Source organism: Callorhinchus milii, unplaced genomic scaffold, assembly GCF_018977255.1.
Source record: "Callorhinchus milii isolate IMCB2004 unplaced genomic scaffold, IMCB_Cmil_1.0 Scaffold23, whole genome shotgun sequence".
Taxonomy (NCBI): domain Eukaryota; kingdom Metazoa; phylum Chordata; class Chondrichthyes; order Chimaeriformes; family Callorhinchidae; genus Callorhinchus; species Callorhinchus milii.
This window is the reverse complement of record NW_024704764.1, coordinates 6,458,626-6,474,486: the sequence shown is the minus strand read 5'-3', so window position 1 is coordinate 6,474,486 and position 15,861 is coordinate 6,458,626. Positions and strand designations below refer to the sequence as shown.

The 15,861-nt window shown below is 45.2% G+C and overlaps 1 protein-coding gene across 1 annotated transcript in view; it reads left to right on the top strand.

Moving 5' to 3' along the window:
- Positions 1-15,861, top strand: part of LOC103183821 (tumor necrosis factor receptor superfamily member 16) — a 42,706-nt gene that overhangs the window by 319 nt on the left and 26,526 nt on the right. The window contains exon 2 of the mRNA XM_042343277.1: positions 15,379-15,520. Within this exon, the coding sequence (XP_042199211.1) occupies positions 15,379-15,520 (142 nt within the window). The remainder of the gene's footprint in view (positions 1-15,378; positions 15,521-15,861) is intronic.

Below are 15,861 nucleotides of genomic sequence, written 5' to 3'. Positions count from 1 at the left end.
GTAGATAGAATATATATCTGTGAGTGCTCAGGGTAAACCATTCCTCATGATAGAGACTGGGAGACAGAGAGAAGGAAACAGAGAGAGAGGGACAGTGTGAGAGATGGAGAGTGTGAAAGAAAGACTGAGAGAGAGAGAAAAAAGGCAACTCGTTATTTTCTCTGTTACAGGATCCGACCCCTTGTGTGTGTGTGTGTGTGTGGGAGGGTGTGTGTCTGGGGGTTGTGTGGGGTGTGTGTGTGGGAGGGTGGGGTTGTGGGGTGTGTGTGTGTGTGTGGGGTGTGTGTGTGTGGGGGTGTGTGTGTGTGTGGGGTATGTGTGTGGGGTATGTGTGTGTGTGTGTATGGGGGGGTAATTTACAAGATGGGTCATGTACCCCCTCCCTTCCCAATCCCACCCCCACCCCCACACCCTTTTGTGGGGCGTGCGGACAGGTTCACAGCACGCGACACATTTTGCCGCTCACTCCTTTTTCAAACCGGGTTGGGAACGAACATACGTGTGCAGGCACCGCACACGCCCTGTTAAGGGTGCGCTTGCTGATCACACGGCTGACGTGCCCCCCCATGTTGCCCTGTACGCACACGTGTTTGCAACCGAAAACACACAAAAATGTCTGGCTGCACCACATGTATGTATGTATGTTTGCGGTGCAAGAGCAGATCAGTCCAGTCCCTGTGGTGGTAGAGATTGCTCTCTGCACCTCCACTGAGATAGGGGCAGAGCATCGAGGTGTCCCCACTGGGGCTCTGTTGCCTTTGTCTACTGGGAGCAGTTAGACGGGGAGCGAGTCACTGCCGTACTTTATTTTCAGGACCAAATAAATTCATCGAGACGTCTGGTGAGATATGATAAGGCGCGATATCAAATGCAAGGATTATTCTTCTTTTTATTACTATTCCCTGGATCGCACTCCCGTTATCTCATGTTGACAGGGGCGAAGGCTGAGATATCTGAGCCTGGATTCACGAATGCTGTGGGTGAGAGCAGTGTTCAGAACCGTAGGAGACAATGGACAGGTAGCGATGAAATTGAACCGGTTATTTTAAGCAACGCTGGCGATTCTCACTCATTGTGTGCAACTGAACAGCTGGACGTGGGATGGGCAGAGAGAGAGAGGGGTGGGGGGGGGGGGGGGAGGGAGAGATAGAGGGGGGAGAGAGAGGGGGAAAGATAAATCTCTACTCCATTCAGCAGGAAATCTTAGATGCTTAGTCACGTTAAACAAACTATGCTTTAAGATGGATCACATTCCCTGGCAGCCCTCAGTTTAAAATAAGCTTTGATAAAGCCCGGTTGTGTTCTGGAGAGGGGGAAATCAATCTCTAATGTTTTACAGGCATGCGTCGACTTAAAGGGGAAATTTTAAGAGATGCCAAGTCTTGTGAAGGGAGGGGGTGAATAGTCTTGTGAATGTGAGATGCTAACTTGCCTCTGACCATCGAGTTATAATCTTTTCTGTTGCACACGGCACACATCATTCGTTCTCTTTTTATGTATACAAAATAGTCGGTTTTTATTCTGTCCTTTAACTGGCCCAAATTCAATTAATTCACTCACAAATGTGTATTTTCCCGGGAGGGAGGGCGGGAGGGAGGTGCAGTTTAATAGAGGCAAAATTGCAGGGTTTTATTACAAGGCGTTTGGGGCGGGCGGGGGGGGGGAGGGGGGAAAGAGAAGGAAACGTGTAGGTGATTAACATTTGCTTTTTCAAAAAAAAATTGAGCATTTGGTTGCAAAGGTTAAAACATCTCATTCCATGTTCAAAAAAGAATTCCAGCTCCACCTTTCAAACAGATGTGGCGAAGTTCTCCTTTGATTCCCAGCTAGTCTCTCCTGTGTTGTTTTACTCGAAGGTCGGAGGGTGGGGGCAAGAGGAAAATCATTTTTTTTGAAAAACAACAACTGAAAGCTACTTTTTTTGTGTGTAACTGCTGTCATTAGCTGCTCGCCTTGGGGGTGATGTTGGTGGGTTAGACTGGATTTTATTGCTGGGTTTCCTCTGAACAAAACATTGATTGGAACGAGCCAACTGTGGTGGTCAAAGGGAATCTTCTTGATGTAAAACGAAGGTCTAAATTCTTATTGTCCACAATATATTTATTTTTTGGAGGGTGTGTTTGTGTTTGCGTGTGTCCTTTCGACCTGAAAGGCGCTTTGGGATGTCCTCCCAACGTGAAAGGCGCTGATACAAATGCAATTTGTTGTTGTTGGTTGCTGTGTGTGTGTGTGTGTGTGTGCGCTCGCGGGTGTGTGTGTGTGTGTATTGGAGGGAACCACTTATTTATCTGCTTGAGGCCACATCTTCTGTGAACAGTGTGACTTGACAATGTTCACTGAAGGTTGGGATGAAATGGAAATGGACGTAAGGGACTTAGAATCATGTCCATTTCTTCTGTAGCCCACACACACCCCACTTTGCAACACGACACGGGGTGTATGGCTTCAGCGGGTAGCAATGAAATTGAACACTTTATTTTAAGCAACCTTGACCATTCTCATTGTGTGCAACTGAACAGTTGGATGTGGGATGGGCAGAGAGAGAGAGACCGAGAGGAGAGGGAGGGAATGAGAAATCACTACTCCACATTCAGCGGGAAATCTTAGACAGCCATAAAAACGGTGTCACTTGATGATTTTTTTTGTTTGTTTAGCTAGTTTTTTTTTATTATCTTTAAATTAAATAAAACATTTTTTTGGGGGTAGATTTTTATATTTTCCCAAGGAGGTTTTTTTCCAAAGTGGTGAGTGGTTTGGGGATACTCTGTGTGTGTGTGTGTGTGTGTGTGAGTGTGTTTTTGAGTGGGCTGCATTTCAGAACAGTGGACTGTTTTATGGGGAAGTTTTTTTTTCTCGTTCTGGGAATAATTCGATCCATCAGACTCGGGAGGGATCGGTCTGGATCAAACAGGTGCACAGGATCTACAGAAGAGACGAACAAAGGGCAAGCTCGCTAGGGGGATGCGAGCAGTTTCATTTGAAAGAACTTTTATTTTTTTTAAGTCAGATCAGAACGCTTGGTGATATGGCAACCCCCAATCCTGGGGAGTTTAGAGCAATAGGAAATCTACCCCTTTTGTCCCCCTATTTTTGGTGCTAAGCGTTAGAGAAGGGTTCCTTCCTCACATTGGCTGATGTGACTGTTGATAATCTGTTGTACAAGTGTCCTTTCTTTTGGCATTGAGAGACATCTGACAGGACACACCTGGGTAAGAGAGGCATTATTCTACACAGGAACGCTGTGTATGTGTGGGTACACATACACAAACTCACCTCGCCCCTGTTATGAGCTGAATAAAAAGGTTTGCATTGCATCAGTGGGAAGGGACGTGAGAATACCAAGACAAGGCCGAGTCCCAACAAGACTGGAGAAACAGAAAGAGAGAGATGGAGAGAGATTTAGCAGATTTCAAATGGATCAAAGAGCCGGAGGTATGATCAATACAGTGCAAAGGTTGTGAAATCAGCTTTGCAAATAATCCAACATTATTGCAATTAACCGGGTTGTTGCAGACCAGAACAGATTTTGCTCTCAAACTTGTCTTTCTAGTTATGCAGAAAGACAAGAGTTACATATCACCACATTGTATCATTAAGAGTCCAGCACACACACACACACAAGCATTGAAGACTTGCACACACACACAACAGACTTGCACACACACACAGAAGACTTGCACACACACATTGAGGATTTGCGCACACACACACTGAAGACTTGTACACACACACACTGAAGACTTGCGCGCACACACACACAGTGAAGATTTGGACACTCACACTGAAGACTTGCACACACACAGTGAAGACTTGGACATACACACACTGAAGACTTGCTCACACTCATACACACATAAGACTTGCACACACACACATTGAACACCTGCACACACACACATACACACCTGAGGATTTGCACACACGCGCACACACACACCCACTGAAGACTTGCACACATACACACAGAAGACTTGCACACACACACACAGTGAAGACTTGGACACACACACAGTGAAGACTTGGACACACACACAGTGAAGACTTGCACACACATACACTGAAGACTTGCACACACACACACACTGAAGACCTGCACACATACATACACCTGAAGATTTGTACACACGCACACACACACACACCCACTGAAGACTTGCACACACATACACACAGAAGACTTGCACACACACACACACTGAAGACTTATGCACACACTGAAGACTTGCACACACACACACTGAAGCCTTGCACACACACACACAGTGAAGACTTGCACACACACACACTGAAGATTTGCGCACACACACACTGAAGGCTTACACACACACTGAAGACTTGCGCACACACACACTGAAGGCTTACACACACACACTGAAGACTTGCACACACACACACACACACACACACTGAAGGCTTACATACACACACACTGAAGACTTGCGCACACACACACACACACTGAAGACTTGGACACACACACAGACACTGAAGGCTTACATACACACACACTGAAGACTTGCACACACACACACACTAAAGACTTGCGCACACACACACTGAAGGCTTACACACACACTGAAGACTTGCACACACACACACTGAAGACTTGCACACACACACACACTGAAGACTTACACACACATAAACACACTGATTTTGTGGGCCAAACTGTGCTGCTTTGCAAAAGATGTTTTGCATTACAATCTGTCTTCAATATCAGGCTGTAAGGCATTGTGAACAACAACAATTTGCATTTATATAGTGCCCTTGATGCGGGTTTCCTACCGGAGTGGTTGACTGTGGCCTCCTAGCGAGAGGGAGAGGGTGGAGAGCAATATGCCTTGTAACCTAACCCCTGTTAATGTTATAACCTTAGTTCTGTCGGCTTGGCATGGTTTGAACCTGGGTCAATAAATCATAGAATCACAGAATCGTACAGCACAAAAAGAGGCCATTCGGCCCATCGAGTCTGTGCGGCTCTTTGAAAAGAGCAATTAATGTCAATCCCACTCCCCAGTCCTTTCCCCATTAACTCTGCAAACCCGTCCTCTTCAAATACCCGTCCACCGCGTTTTTAAAAGTAGTTATCGAATCGGCCTCGACCGCCCTTTCAGGCAATGCCTTCCAGATTTAAACAACTCGCTGCGTGAAAAAATTTCTTCTCACCTCCTTCTTTTAGAGACTATTTTGAATCTGTGACCTCGAGTCACCGACACACTCACCAGTGGAAACAGTTTTTCCCTTTCCAACCTATCAAATCCCCTCATGATTTTGAAAACCTTTATTAGGTCTCCTCGTAACCTTAAGAACAATGATAAATAATTAAGCAGGAACCCGGTTGTTAGTTAATTGGCAGATCGCTTTTCTGGGGGTAATAACACCTTCAAATTTGGTTACTGAATCCGTGACTGTTTGTGGGTCAGTGCTGTGCACAATTGGCTGCTGGGTTTCGCCCACAAAATATACAGAAGACAGATCCTCTTACTATCCTCCCAAGTTGGTGGTGGTGGGGAGAGGGGAGGAGAAGAGGTGGGGGGGAGGAGGACTGAGCTGGCTCCAGATTTGATAAACTGATGCCTGAATCTGCGGAAACACTATATCAGGGAGTGAGCAGAAAATGTACGGAACAGGCTCCTTAGGGAGACGGTGGAATCATAAAGTGTCGATTCTTTCAAGAGCAGATTAGATATTCTGATAGAAAATAATATCTCATGATACGGTTTGGTATATAGTTTGGGACACAAAACGTCAAGTGACTGGCAGGATGGTGAAAGGCGAACTGGATGGACCTTGGTCTTTTGTCTGAGCAATTCGTACGTTCTTATTTATCTAATCGGTACACTGGTCCTAGCTGGACAAACAGCACGCGAAACAGCACTTCAACGGCAAACTGCGGTTTTAGCTGCTTAAATTCCAGCAGTTACCCCAAAATCTGGGACCTCACCAGCCTGAGACTAGTACTTTCTGCAACTGGATAAACAGGATGTGTCCTTCAATTGGGTTTGGTAAACATGGTAATGGATTTCCACTTGTGTCGGATGCACGGCTGACCAGAAAAAGCAATGGCTATATATAAAGGTGATTTTTATTCCTTATGTAAGTGGTTGCGTATATTACTTTTTTGAATGAATCTCTCGATTTCTTTATTTCTAATTTAACTGTATTCGCCCACAAAATATGCAGTCAATTCACTTTGCAGTATATTCTGTGAAGCGCTTTGAGACGTCTCGAAAACGTGATAAGGCGCTGTATCAAATGCAAGGATTGTTATTATAATAGGTTCAGTATCCGCCTGTTTCAATACTATCTCCTTTGGAAGTAAGAATTAATTTGGGAGTTTGAATTTGGTAGATAATCTGAATAATTAATTCATCACAAGAGGGACCAGGTTCCTGCTGTTTGCTGTCTCCCACTCCATGGGGATATCTTGTTAAATATCTCATTAAATATTAATTCATCTCATTATTAAATCTCCAGAATTTTCCCCTTTGTAACTCACAATTTTATTTAAATTTTTAAACCAGCGATTTAATAAATAAATCTGTGATCGCAACATTGGAGAGTTTCGACCGTGTGGATGAACTGTTATTACACGCAGCATGAATTAGCCCGACTACGTAAACATAAAACAACACTACATAATGCGATGCTTGCAGTGAAATGGAAACATTTGGCAATGCATTAATGGGGCTGCAGGGAGTTTCGCACTTGGCTGAATTATGCCACGTGACTCCTCTCAGCTCACATATCTCGCTGCTGTGCCTATCTACTCCACTACTACCAGCCTGCACTCTTAATTCTGTCCAGATCAACCACTAAATATCCCTCTTACCCACAGGCCAGAGCTAACGCTGACCAGAATCCTTCTCAGTGTTACACTGATGGCAGCATTGATTTGCAATCTGGGGGGGGATAAATGTCTATATCACATAATATATAAAATACATAATATAGAATCATATATATAATGTTGAAAGCAATATAATGAACGGCTTAAAATAACACATGTTCGTGTGGCTCAGTTGGTAGCGCTCTCGTCTCTTGAGTCAGAAGGTTGTAGGTTCAAGCCCCACGTTGGGACTTAGAACTCACTGTGGTCTTAAAGGTGCTGTGAATGGGCTATTTTCGGAGGTGCTGTCCTTTGGATGCAGTGTTAAACCGAGGTCTCGTCTGTGTCTGTTCGGGTGGACATTAAGGATCTTGTGGCTCTGTTTGAAAAGAACGGGGAGTTTCTCCCGGTGTCCTGGCCAACAATTTCCCCCACCCCAAGTAAAACACTTTATGGCTGTGCATAAATTGGCTGCCGTGTCCACCAACAAAATACACTGTCGCTACAGGCCACTGAAAGCTCGTTGAGGTGCTTCAAGACATTTCAACATGACGGAGTTCATATTGAACGCAAGGGTTGTTATTATATCTTTCCAGAAGGAAATACTTAGGGGAAGCCTGGAAAACCTGCAACACATCAACTTTCCCAGAACTGGACTAGGTGTTAATAAAACACAAATTGATTTGGCTCGCAATGGAATGCATAAATATGCGCTGAGTATTGCTAGTAGGTAACTATTGCAGTCTGTCAGAATGTGTTCTTCCCCCCAGCTCTCCGAAGGCTGTGAAACCTTGGGACGTCCTCCTGACGTGAAAGGCGCTATACAAATGTAATTTGCTGCTGTTGTTGTTTGATGTTTCCGCTTTATCTCACTAGGGTTAGCTCTGCGTATAATAATCCTTACATTTGATATAACGCCTTATCATGTCTTCGAGACGCCTCAAAGTTATTCGCAGGATACACTGTAAAGTGAATTGACTGTATATGTTGTGGATGAAATGTATATGTGTAATATCTTTGCCTATAATACCTAACCCTCCAACTCCAAAGAAAACACTTTTCAAGGCTGTAGGAGAAAGCTATTGATCGCCTAACAGAACCCAATTTAATATGTACAGTGTCTCTATGACCACAGGACTAGCTCAAGCCAATAGCATTTGATACAGTTTAAAACCCAGTGAATTTCATTGCTCATCATTTCCAGGTCACTTTCTATCAGCAAATGGCTTGGGTCTCCATTCTATTTCTTGAGTGCTTCCATCTGAAAATGGCTTCAAGAACGGAAAGAACGCTATATTGCTGTCTTAATCCAGCTCAGGTCCAAATCCCTGAAAAGTTCCAACACTTTGAGAAGTCCTGGTGAAAGGTGCTGTGTAAATATCATTTTTGTTTGTAACAAGTCAAGTTCCTTTTGGATTTATCCGTTTGCGTACGCAATTGTCTGCCACATTTCGCCCGCAAAAATGTAATCAGTTCACTCCCCCCCACTTCCTCAAGTCTTATCTTGCCCTACGCTTTACGATGAGCCTTGCTCACACAGTTCTGTTCCTGACTTAGTCTCCTGGTGAGAAGCCAATCCTGAACTGGTAGATGCCAAGGTGGATTTGGTTATGAAAAACTTGGACAACCTTGAGTAGGGGAGAGAGAGGGGGACGGAGAGGGGGAGAGAGAGGGGGGTAGAGTGGGGGAGAAAAGGGAGGGGGAACAGCACGGGGGGAGAGAGAGAGGGGAGGGGGAAGAGGGAGGGAGAGAGAGGGAGGTCAGACATTTCATTTAAAATTCAAAGCTTGCGCTGTTCAGGATTACATAAACGGCAACTTCTCTCTGGGAGAGATGAAAGTGACCTCTCATTAAATATACATAGATATAAAAAGCATTAAATATTCAAAATAGTTATTAAAAATTCAATCAATTGAATGTGTACACATACATATTTGCACTGCTGAACACATTTCACAGTCTTGATTTGTTTTAGATTAATCTGATTATGCAAACGGCAAAATAAAGCTAGTGGAACAATCTTACTGCAAAACCATTAAATATGGATCAGATGTAATACCTGGTCTTTCACACAAGGCCGTGTCATTGTAAATGGTTTGTGGTTCCAATAATATGCTGACACAATCCAGTCGACTCACATACTTGAGCGCAATGTAATTCATTATGAGTTTCTACCAGAGGGCGCATAGAAAAAGGAACAAAAATTCTATTCGCAGATCAGTATTTTTAAGCAAATCTCCAGGACGGAAAGAAGATGTTTTCTGAACTCTTCATATGAACCAATAATAATAATAATAATAATCCTTGCATTTGATACAGCATCTTATCACGTCTTCGAGACGTCTCAAAGCGCTTCACGGAATATACTAGAAAATTAATTGACTGTATGTTTTGTGGGCGAAACTCGGGTTCGATAGAACGAATAACCTTTTCTCCTTCCACGCTATCTTTGTGATCTTCTCTCCTCTATATTTCCGTCTTCTCAAGATAATCCCTTGATGTTGACCTTCCTGAGTACATTTGGTAGTCGGACATTGCTCTTGTGTGGTGGGATGTCCCAAAGTCATGTAACTGTGACGAACATGTGTGCAATTTCTGGTTTTCTCTAACGATTATAGATACCTTTTATCCAGTGTGTCCAATTTCCGTTTCCTTTTCATTGACTCGTTTCCCTGATAAGTTGTACTCTCTGGCCAATAAACCATGATTGGTGGATCGGTGGAAGCACTCTCGTCCAAAGGGCAAGTGTTAAAGGGACAATATTCCTTATTAGCTATTGACCTTGAAGTAGTAACTCAACAGGAACGCAGACACCAGCAGAAATGTATTTTGACCGTAATGGAATTTTTAAAAATATAGGTGCTGTTGCCCTTTGACATTATGTAACTATTTCATCCAAACTGACTGTTTGCTCTTTTCCTCAGTCTTTATACCTCAGTCATCCCCTTTTCCTTCTCTTTGTTAAACTTCAGTGCATTTAGCACATTAACCTGATAGAAGCTACTACCGGAATGGAGCATTTATCCACGTTTTGCACCAAGGCAGGCTTCAGGTGTTAGGTGTAGTGAAGTCCTGTAGCTCAGTGGCTAGAGCACTCGCCTCGCAAGCGAGAGGACCCGGGTTCGATTCCCGGGCAGGGCGAAACGTTGGGCAAGTTTCCTTACTCCAGACGCCTCTGTTTACCCAGAGTAAGTAGGAACCCTATTGTCAGTCAATTGGCAGATCACTTTTCCAGGGGTAATAATTCCTTAAAAAAAAGGTCACTCAATCCATGACTGTTTGTGGGGACGCTGCTGTGCGGAATTGGCTGCGCGTTTCACCCGCAAAATATAGTCAACTCACTTTCCAGTGTATTCTGTGAAGCACTTGAGACATTTTGAAGACGTGATGAGGCACTATATCAAATACAGAGATTATTATTATAGACAGGCCCAGCACAGAAAGCACGGGGAAGACACAAACAAGGCATGCAATGCATTCAGACCCGCAGAACAGTGTGTTCTAACACAAATGCCTATAAATAATTGAAGAGAACTGGCTTTGTGGCAAGACGTCTGGCAAACCTTTCGCTTTCATTTAGCGCCAGAATAAGCCAAATGAACTGCGGTTCGTTTTCATGATGATTGGCCTCACCACAATGAGTACCATCGTGCTTTTGGATATAAGGTTACCTTTTGTGTTGTAAAGAAAGTTCGGTTGCTAGACTTTACGACTTGCGGCTGCAAATCATTACAGTAAAGGGGCTGCCAAGAGCGAGCTCAGAGCCGAACAACAATCACTTGGCTTTGGGACAGCATTCAACTACCTGAAATGACTCCTTTGTGATTCAGGCCTTTGCCCAATTCGAAAGGGAAATTAACTTGCTGTTTTGTTCTGGCTGTTTCTTGGATTGATCCTATTATACATCCTTGTGGGGATGCAGAGATTAATTTAACGTAATGGACTATGTTGTTTGATTCTTTTCATCAGGGCTGATGGCTGGAGAAAATCCAGCAAAGCCCTGGCCAGTATATTGGAGGTGACTTTCCAAAAGTTGTCTAAAATGGCCGTGGAAAGGAATTGTGACCACATATATGCCCCCCAGATCTCAACTCCTCAAAAGCTCCTGGCGAGTAGTAAATTGATGGAACAGGCTCCCCGGGGAGACAGACACCGGAAGCAGAAAGTGTTGATTCTTTCAAAAGCAATTACATCGATGTCTTTTAGGAAATAATATCTTGGGATGTAGTTTGGGATGTGACGTGTGTTTGCGACTGACTGCCAGGATGGCAAAAGACATCAATTTTTAGGTTCTTATAACTCAAGCATTCTGACCGGGCACCTGAGCTGCGTTTGTACGTTTGTGTGTAGACATTGGATGAGGGTAAAATGGGAAATGCTGGAGGCCATTTCTTTATAATTACCATGAGAGTTTGGTCTCTTCCCTAACCAGCTCTTCCTTTCAGTTTTCAAAGCAGTTTCCCTCAACGCTCTTCACAGATTAAATAATTAATGGAACAGACTATTTGACAAATGTGACAACCCTCAGAAAACGAAGGACAATTTTGACCGACTTTTCCTATTAAGGGAGATTTCTGGCTTAGCGTTCCACATTGTCAGGAATACTCTGCTTGGACTCAGTGTGGCAATCCACAAATATGATATTTCTGAAAATCCTTTAAAACAGCTTACAGTTCCAGTAAATATTGAACGCCGGGATGATGTAAACAACAGCTAAGAGCCAGAGACATCATAGAGTCTGAAGACTCATCAGTTTCAGCTACTTGGATTAATTTCAATCTGGCTAGAGCCGGGGTTCAATTAACTTTTAAATTTGATTTCACTCATGTCCAAAAGTAATTAGCATTGAGGCACAGGTTAGTGGAATGTTGGACACATGTGCACGTTTGCATACAGAAGGTTTCACTTTCCTTGCTCTTACTATAATAATTTCTTCCAATTTTTTTTAAAAAGATAATAATTTGGTCACTCAATCCATGACTGTTTGCAAAATTGGCTGCCACGTATCACCCACAAAATATACAGTCAATTCACTTTACAGTATCTTTTGTGAAGTGCTTTGAGACGTCTAGAAGACGCGATAAGGCGCTATATCAAACGCAAGGATTATTACCATATCAAAATAGTGTGAGAAACCAATAAACAAGGCAAACAGGATATTGGGCTATTTTGCTAAATCAGTTGAATTCAGACAACAGCAAATTACACTTGTAAAGCGCCCTTTATGTCAGAAAGATGTCTCAGGGCACTGGATAATCGGGGTTGGGACCCGAGCTGGGAGTTGGAGTCAGGAGGGGTGGAGGGCAGTGAGGGGCGTTGGGTTTGGGAAGGTGGCCGAAGACACGATCGAAGAGGAAGGTCTTTAGACCGGACTTGGAAGAAGGCAAAAAAGGAGGTGAGGCAGAGGGATTGCGGGATAGAGTTCCAGAGTGTGGGGGCAGAGATGCTGAATGCCCCCAGAATGCTCCCAGAGGTCACACTCAAGATCTATAGAGCCCTGGACAGGCTACACATAGAGTACTGTATGTGATTGTAGTTGCCGTGACATAAGGAGGGTTGCCTAGGCTTCAGAAGCTGTGTAGAGGAGAGCCACGGGATGATCGATCCCCAGTATGAGAGGAATGAGCTATGATCCAGTCGACTGAGGTACCTCATGACCAAAATCTATTTTCTACATTATCCCAAAGGTTCAGGAGGCACAAATCAGTAATGCTTAAAGCGGATGATTATATCTATGCTTGGAATACAAAAAAAATCAATGCAGAATCTTGGCACCAATCCATTAAGCACCACCTCGCACACATTGCTTGCAGAGAGGCCGGTTGTAGTGAACCATGAGAAGGACTTGAGCCATTATCAGCACGCCAGCACAAATTCTCCTACACTTTTCCCACTCCCGACTTATAGAAGGCAGATGTGTTGAAAACAGGTTCAGGAGAACTGGCAGCCTCACCTGCCAACTGTTATTTCGCCACCAAATGATCAAACAGTAATTGCTATAAATGCTGAGCACACGTGTGGGGAAACCCTTTAATTGCATCAATATCCCTGGCTTTAATAAATGCATGCGGACACAAGAGAAAGCATCTCTGTCTACCGTCTGTTATCTAATAATAATTTGGTCACTCAATCCATGACTGTTTGTGGGGACTCTGCTGTGCGCGATTGGCTGAGCATTTCGCCCACAAAATGTACAGTCAATTCACTTATACAGTATATTCTGTGGAGCGCTTTGAGATGCCTGGAAGACATGATAAGGCGCGAAATAAAATGCAAGGATTATTATTATCTCAAAACCTGCTTATTCTTAATCAGATGTGCTATTTGAGTCTTATTCTAAACATTATCAGCAGTGATATTTCTTCCTTCCTTTTTCTCTTGTGTTCTTGCTCCTTTTTATTCACATTCTACGCCTTTGCATTTTCCTACGTCTCCTTCATCTTGAGCCCAACAGTTCACCATGTATCAGTTTTTGTGACAACCCAAGTACCTTTATCCATTTTCATCGCCCTGGTCTGTGAGGCAACTACCGTCCCATTTCTAACCTGCCCTTCCTCGCAAAAGTCCTAGAACGCGTTGTTGTCAATCAACTTCGCGCACCCCTCTCCTCCCACTCCCTCCAATCCGGTTTCCGCCCTGTCCACAGTACAGAGACTGCGCTTGTGAAAGTCACAAACGACATTCTCTCTATCTGTGACCAGGGCTCCCTCTTCCTCCTTGTCCTCGTGGACCTCTCCGCGGCGTTCGACAAAGTCCATCACGCCATCCTCCTCCACCGCCTTTCCTCCGTCATCCACCTCAGTGGGACCGCACTCGCCTGGTTCGAGTCCTACCTCACAAACCGCCAGCAGTACATCTGCACAAACGGCTTCTCTTCCCGATCTCACCCGGTCACCTGCGGGTACCCCAAGGATCCATCCTTGGCCCCCTCCTCTTTCTGATCTACATGCTCCCTCTTGGGGATGTCATCCGCAGACATGGGGTACATTTCCACATGTACGTGGACGACACACAACTCAATTTTTCCACCTCTCTTTGCGACCCCCAGTCCCCTGATGTTCTGTCATCTGCCTTTCAGACCTCAGGGGCTGGATGAGTGTAAATTTCCTTCAGCTGACAAGACCGAAGCCATACTCTTTGGCTCTCATCAACGTCTAAAATTTCATGGCTCTCACCTCCTCCACCTACCCGACCCCTAAAACTCTTCGAACCCATACGCAATATAGGCGTCAGGTTCTCGACCCCCAATTATCCTTCCTCCCCCACATCCGGTCCCTCACCAGCATTGCCTTCTTCCACCTCCGACTCATCGCCCATCTCTGCCAAAACCTCTCTCCGAAAGCCGCTGAAACCCTAGTCCATGCCTTTGTCACCTCTCCCCTGGACTACTCTAACGCCCTCCTCGCCGGTCTCCCATCCACTACCATCCATAAAATCCAGATCATTCAAAACTCTGCCGCCCGCATTCTCACCCGCACCAGACTGCACTGGCTGCCTGTCCCAAAGAGGGTCGACTTCAAGATCCTCACCCTTGTATTCAAATCTCTCCACTCCTCTGCACCCCCCTACCTCTCTGACCTCTCTCCTCAAAACAGTACCCGTTGCCTTCATTCCTCCGGGTCTGGCCTACTCCTTGTCCCCCGAGTCCTCTGCTCCACCCTCGGCGGCCGTGCCTTCAGCCACTATGCCCCGAGGCTCTGGAATTCCCTTCCTCACTCCCTTCGCCTCGCCCCCTCTCTTCCTATTTTCAGGTCTCTGCTGAAGACCTTTCTTTTTGACTGCGCCTTTGGTCTCCTTCTTCCCCCTCCCCCTGGCTCGGCGCCGGGATCCGTTACTGTGAAGCTCTGAAACACTGTCTGGGGTGGAGGGCACTATATAAATCCAAGTTGTTGTAGCTCAGTGGTTAGGCACTCGCCTCGCAAGCGAGAGACCTGGGTTCGATTCCCGGGCAGGGCGAAACGTTGGGCAAGTTTCCTTACTCCACACGCCTCCGTTTACCTAACAGTTGGTTTAGTGCACATTTATTTACGTTCTGTTTCATTTAAAGGGAAATAATGTAACTTGTGGAACAAACCGAAAATGGTGGATTTCACCGTTGACCTTTGGTCAACATCGAAACCACAAAGATTGGAATGAAAAAGCGAAACTCGTCTAGGAATCTTCCAGTAGTTTCTAGTAGAAGTTCAGTGAATGGGTTTATGATTGAGAGAGAGAGGGATTGCGTGCAAGGGTTAAGTAGATAATGAAGGTATCAAACTGGTGAAAGGGGATCTTTTCTGAGACCGGACTTGCAGCAACAACAAGAACAACAACAGATTACATTTGTAAAGCGCCTTCCATGTCGGGAGGATGTCTGAAGGCGCTGGACAGTCAGGGATTTGGACCCGAACTGGGGGTTGGGATCACGTGGTAGGGGGAGGGAGGTGTGGGGAGGAAGGGTAGGAGTAGGAGAGTGGCCGAATGCTCGGTCGAAGAGTAGGGTCTTGAGACGTGCTTTGAAAAAATACGTATACCATTTGATGTAATCAAATTGTGTCTTTATTTTTAAGGTGTCTGTGTTGAAAGCCCAAGAATGGTGTCCAACCAAACAGTACACTGCTGCTGGAGAATGTTGTGAAGCTTGTCCCCCTGGAGAGGGGATGAAGGTCCTCTGTGGGGAGGAAAACACTGAGTGTGAGATCTGCTTGGACAGTGAGTACGCTCTACATTACAGCTCCCTATTCCGTGATCTGTTCTACCACCTCTGTGACTTCCTAACCCCCTACCAACCTGTCCGCTTCCTCCGCTCAGCGGTCTCTGGTCTGCTTCACGTCCCCACTGCCTGGCCTGCCCCGCCCCACCATTGGCAGGCAGGCGGATCTTCAGCCTCTCTGCCCTCCCACTCTCTGAAACTCCATCCCACAGTCCCTCCACCTCGCCCCCTTTCTTGCTTCCTTCAAGACGCGTCTCAAGACCCTCCTCTTCGATCGTGCCTTCAGTCACCCTCCTAACCCCTACCTTCACCGCCCTCCACCCCTCCTGATCCCAACCAC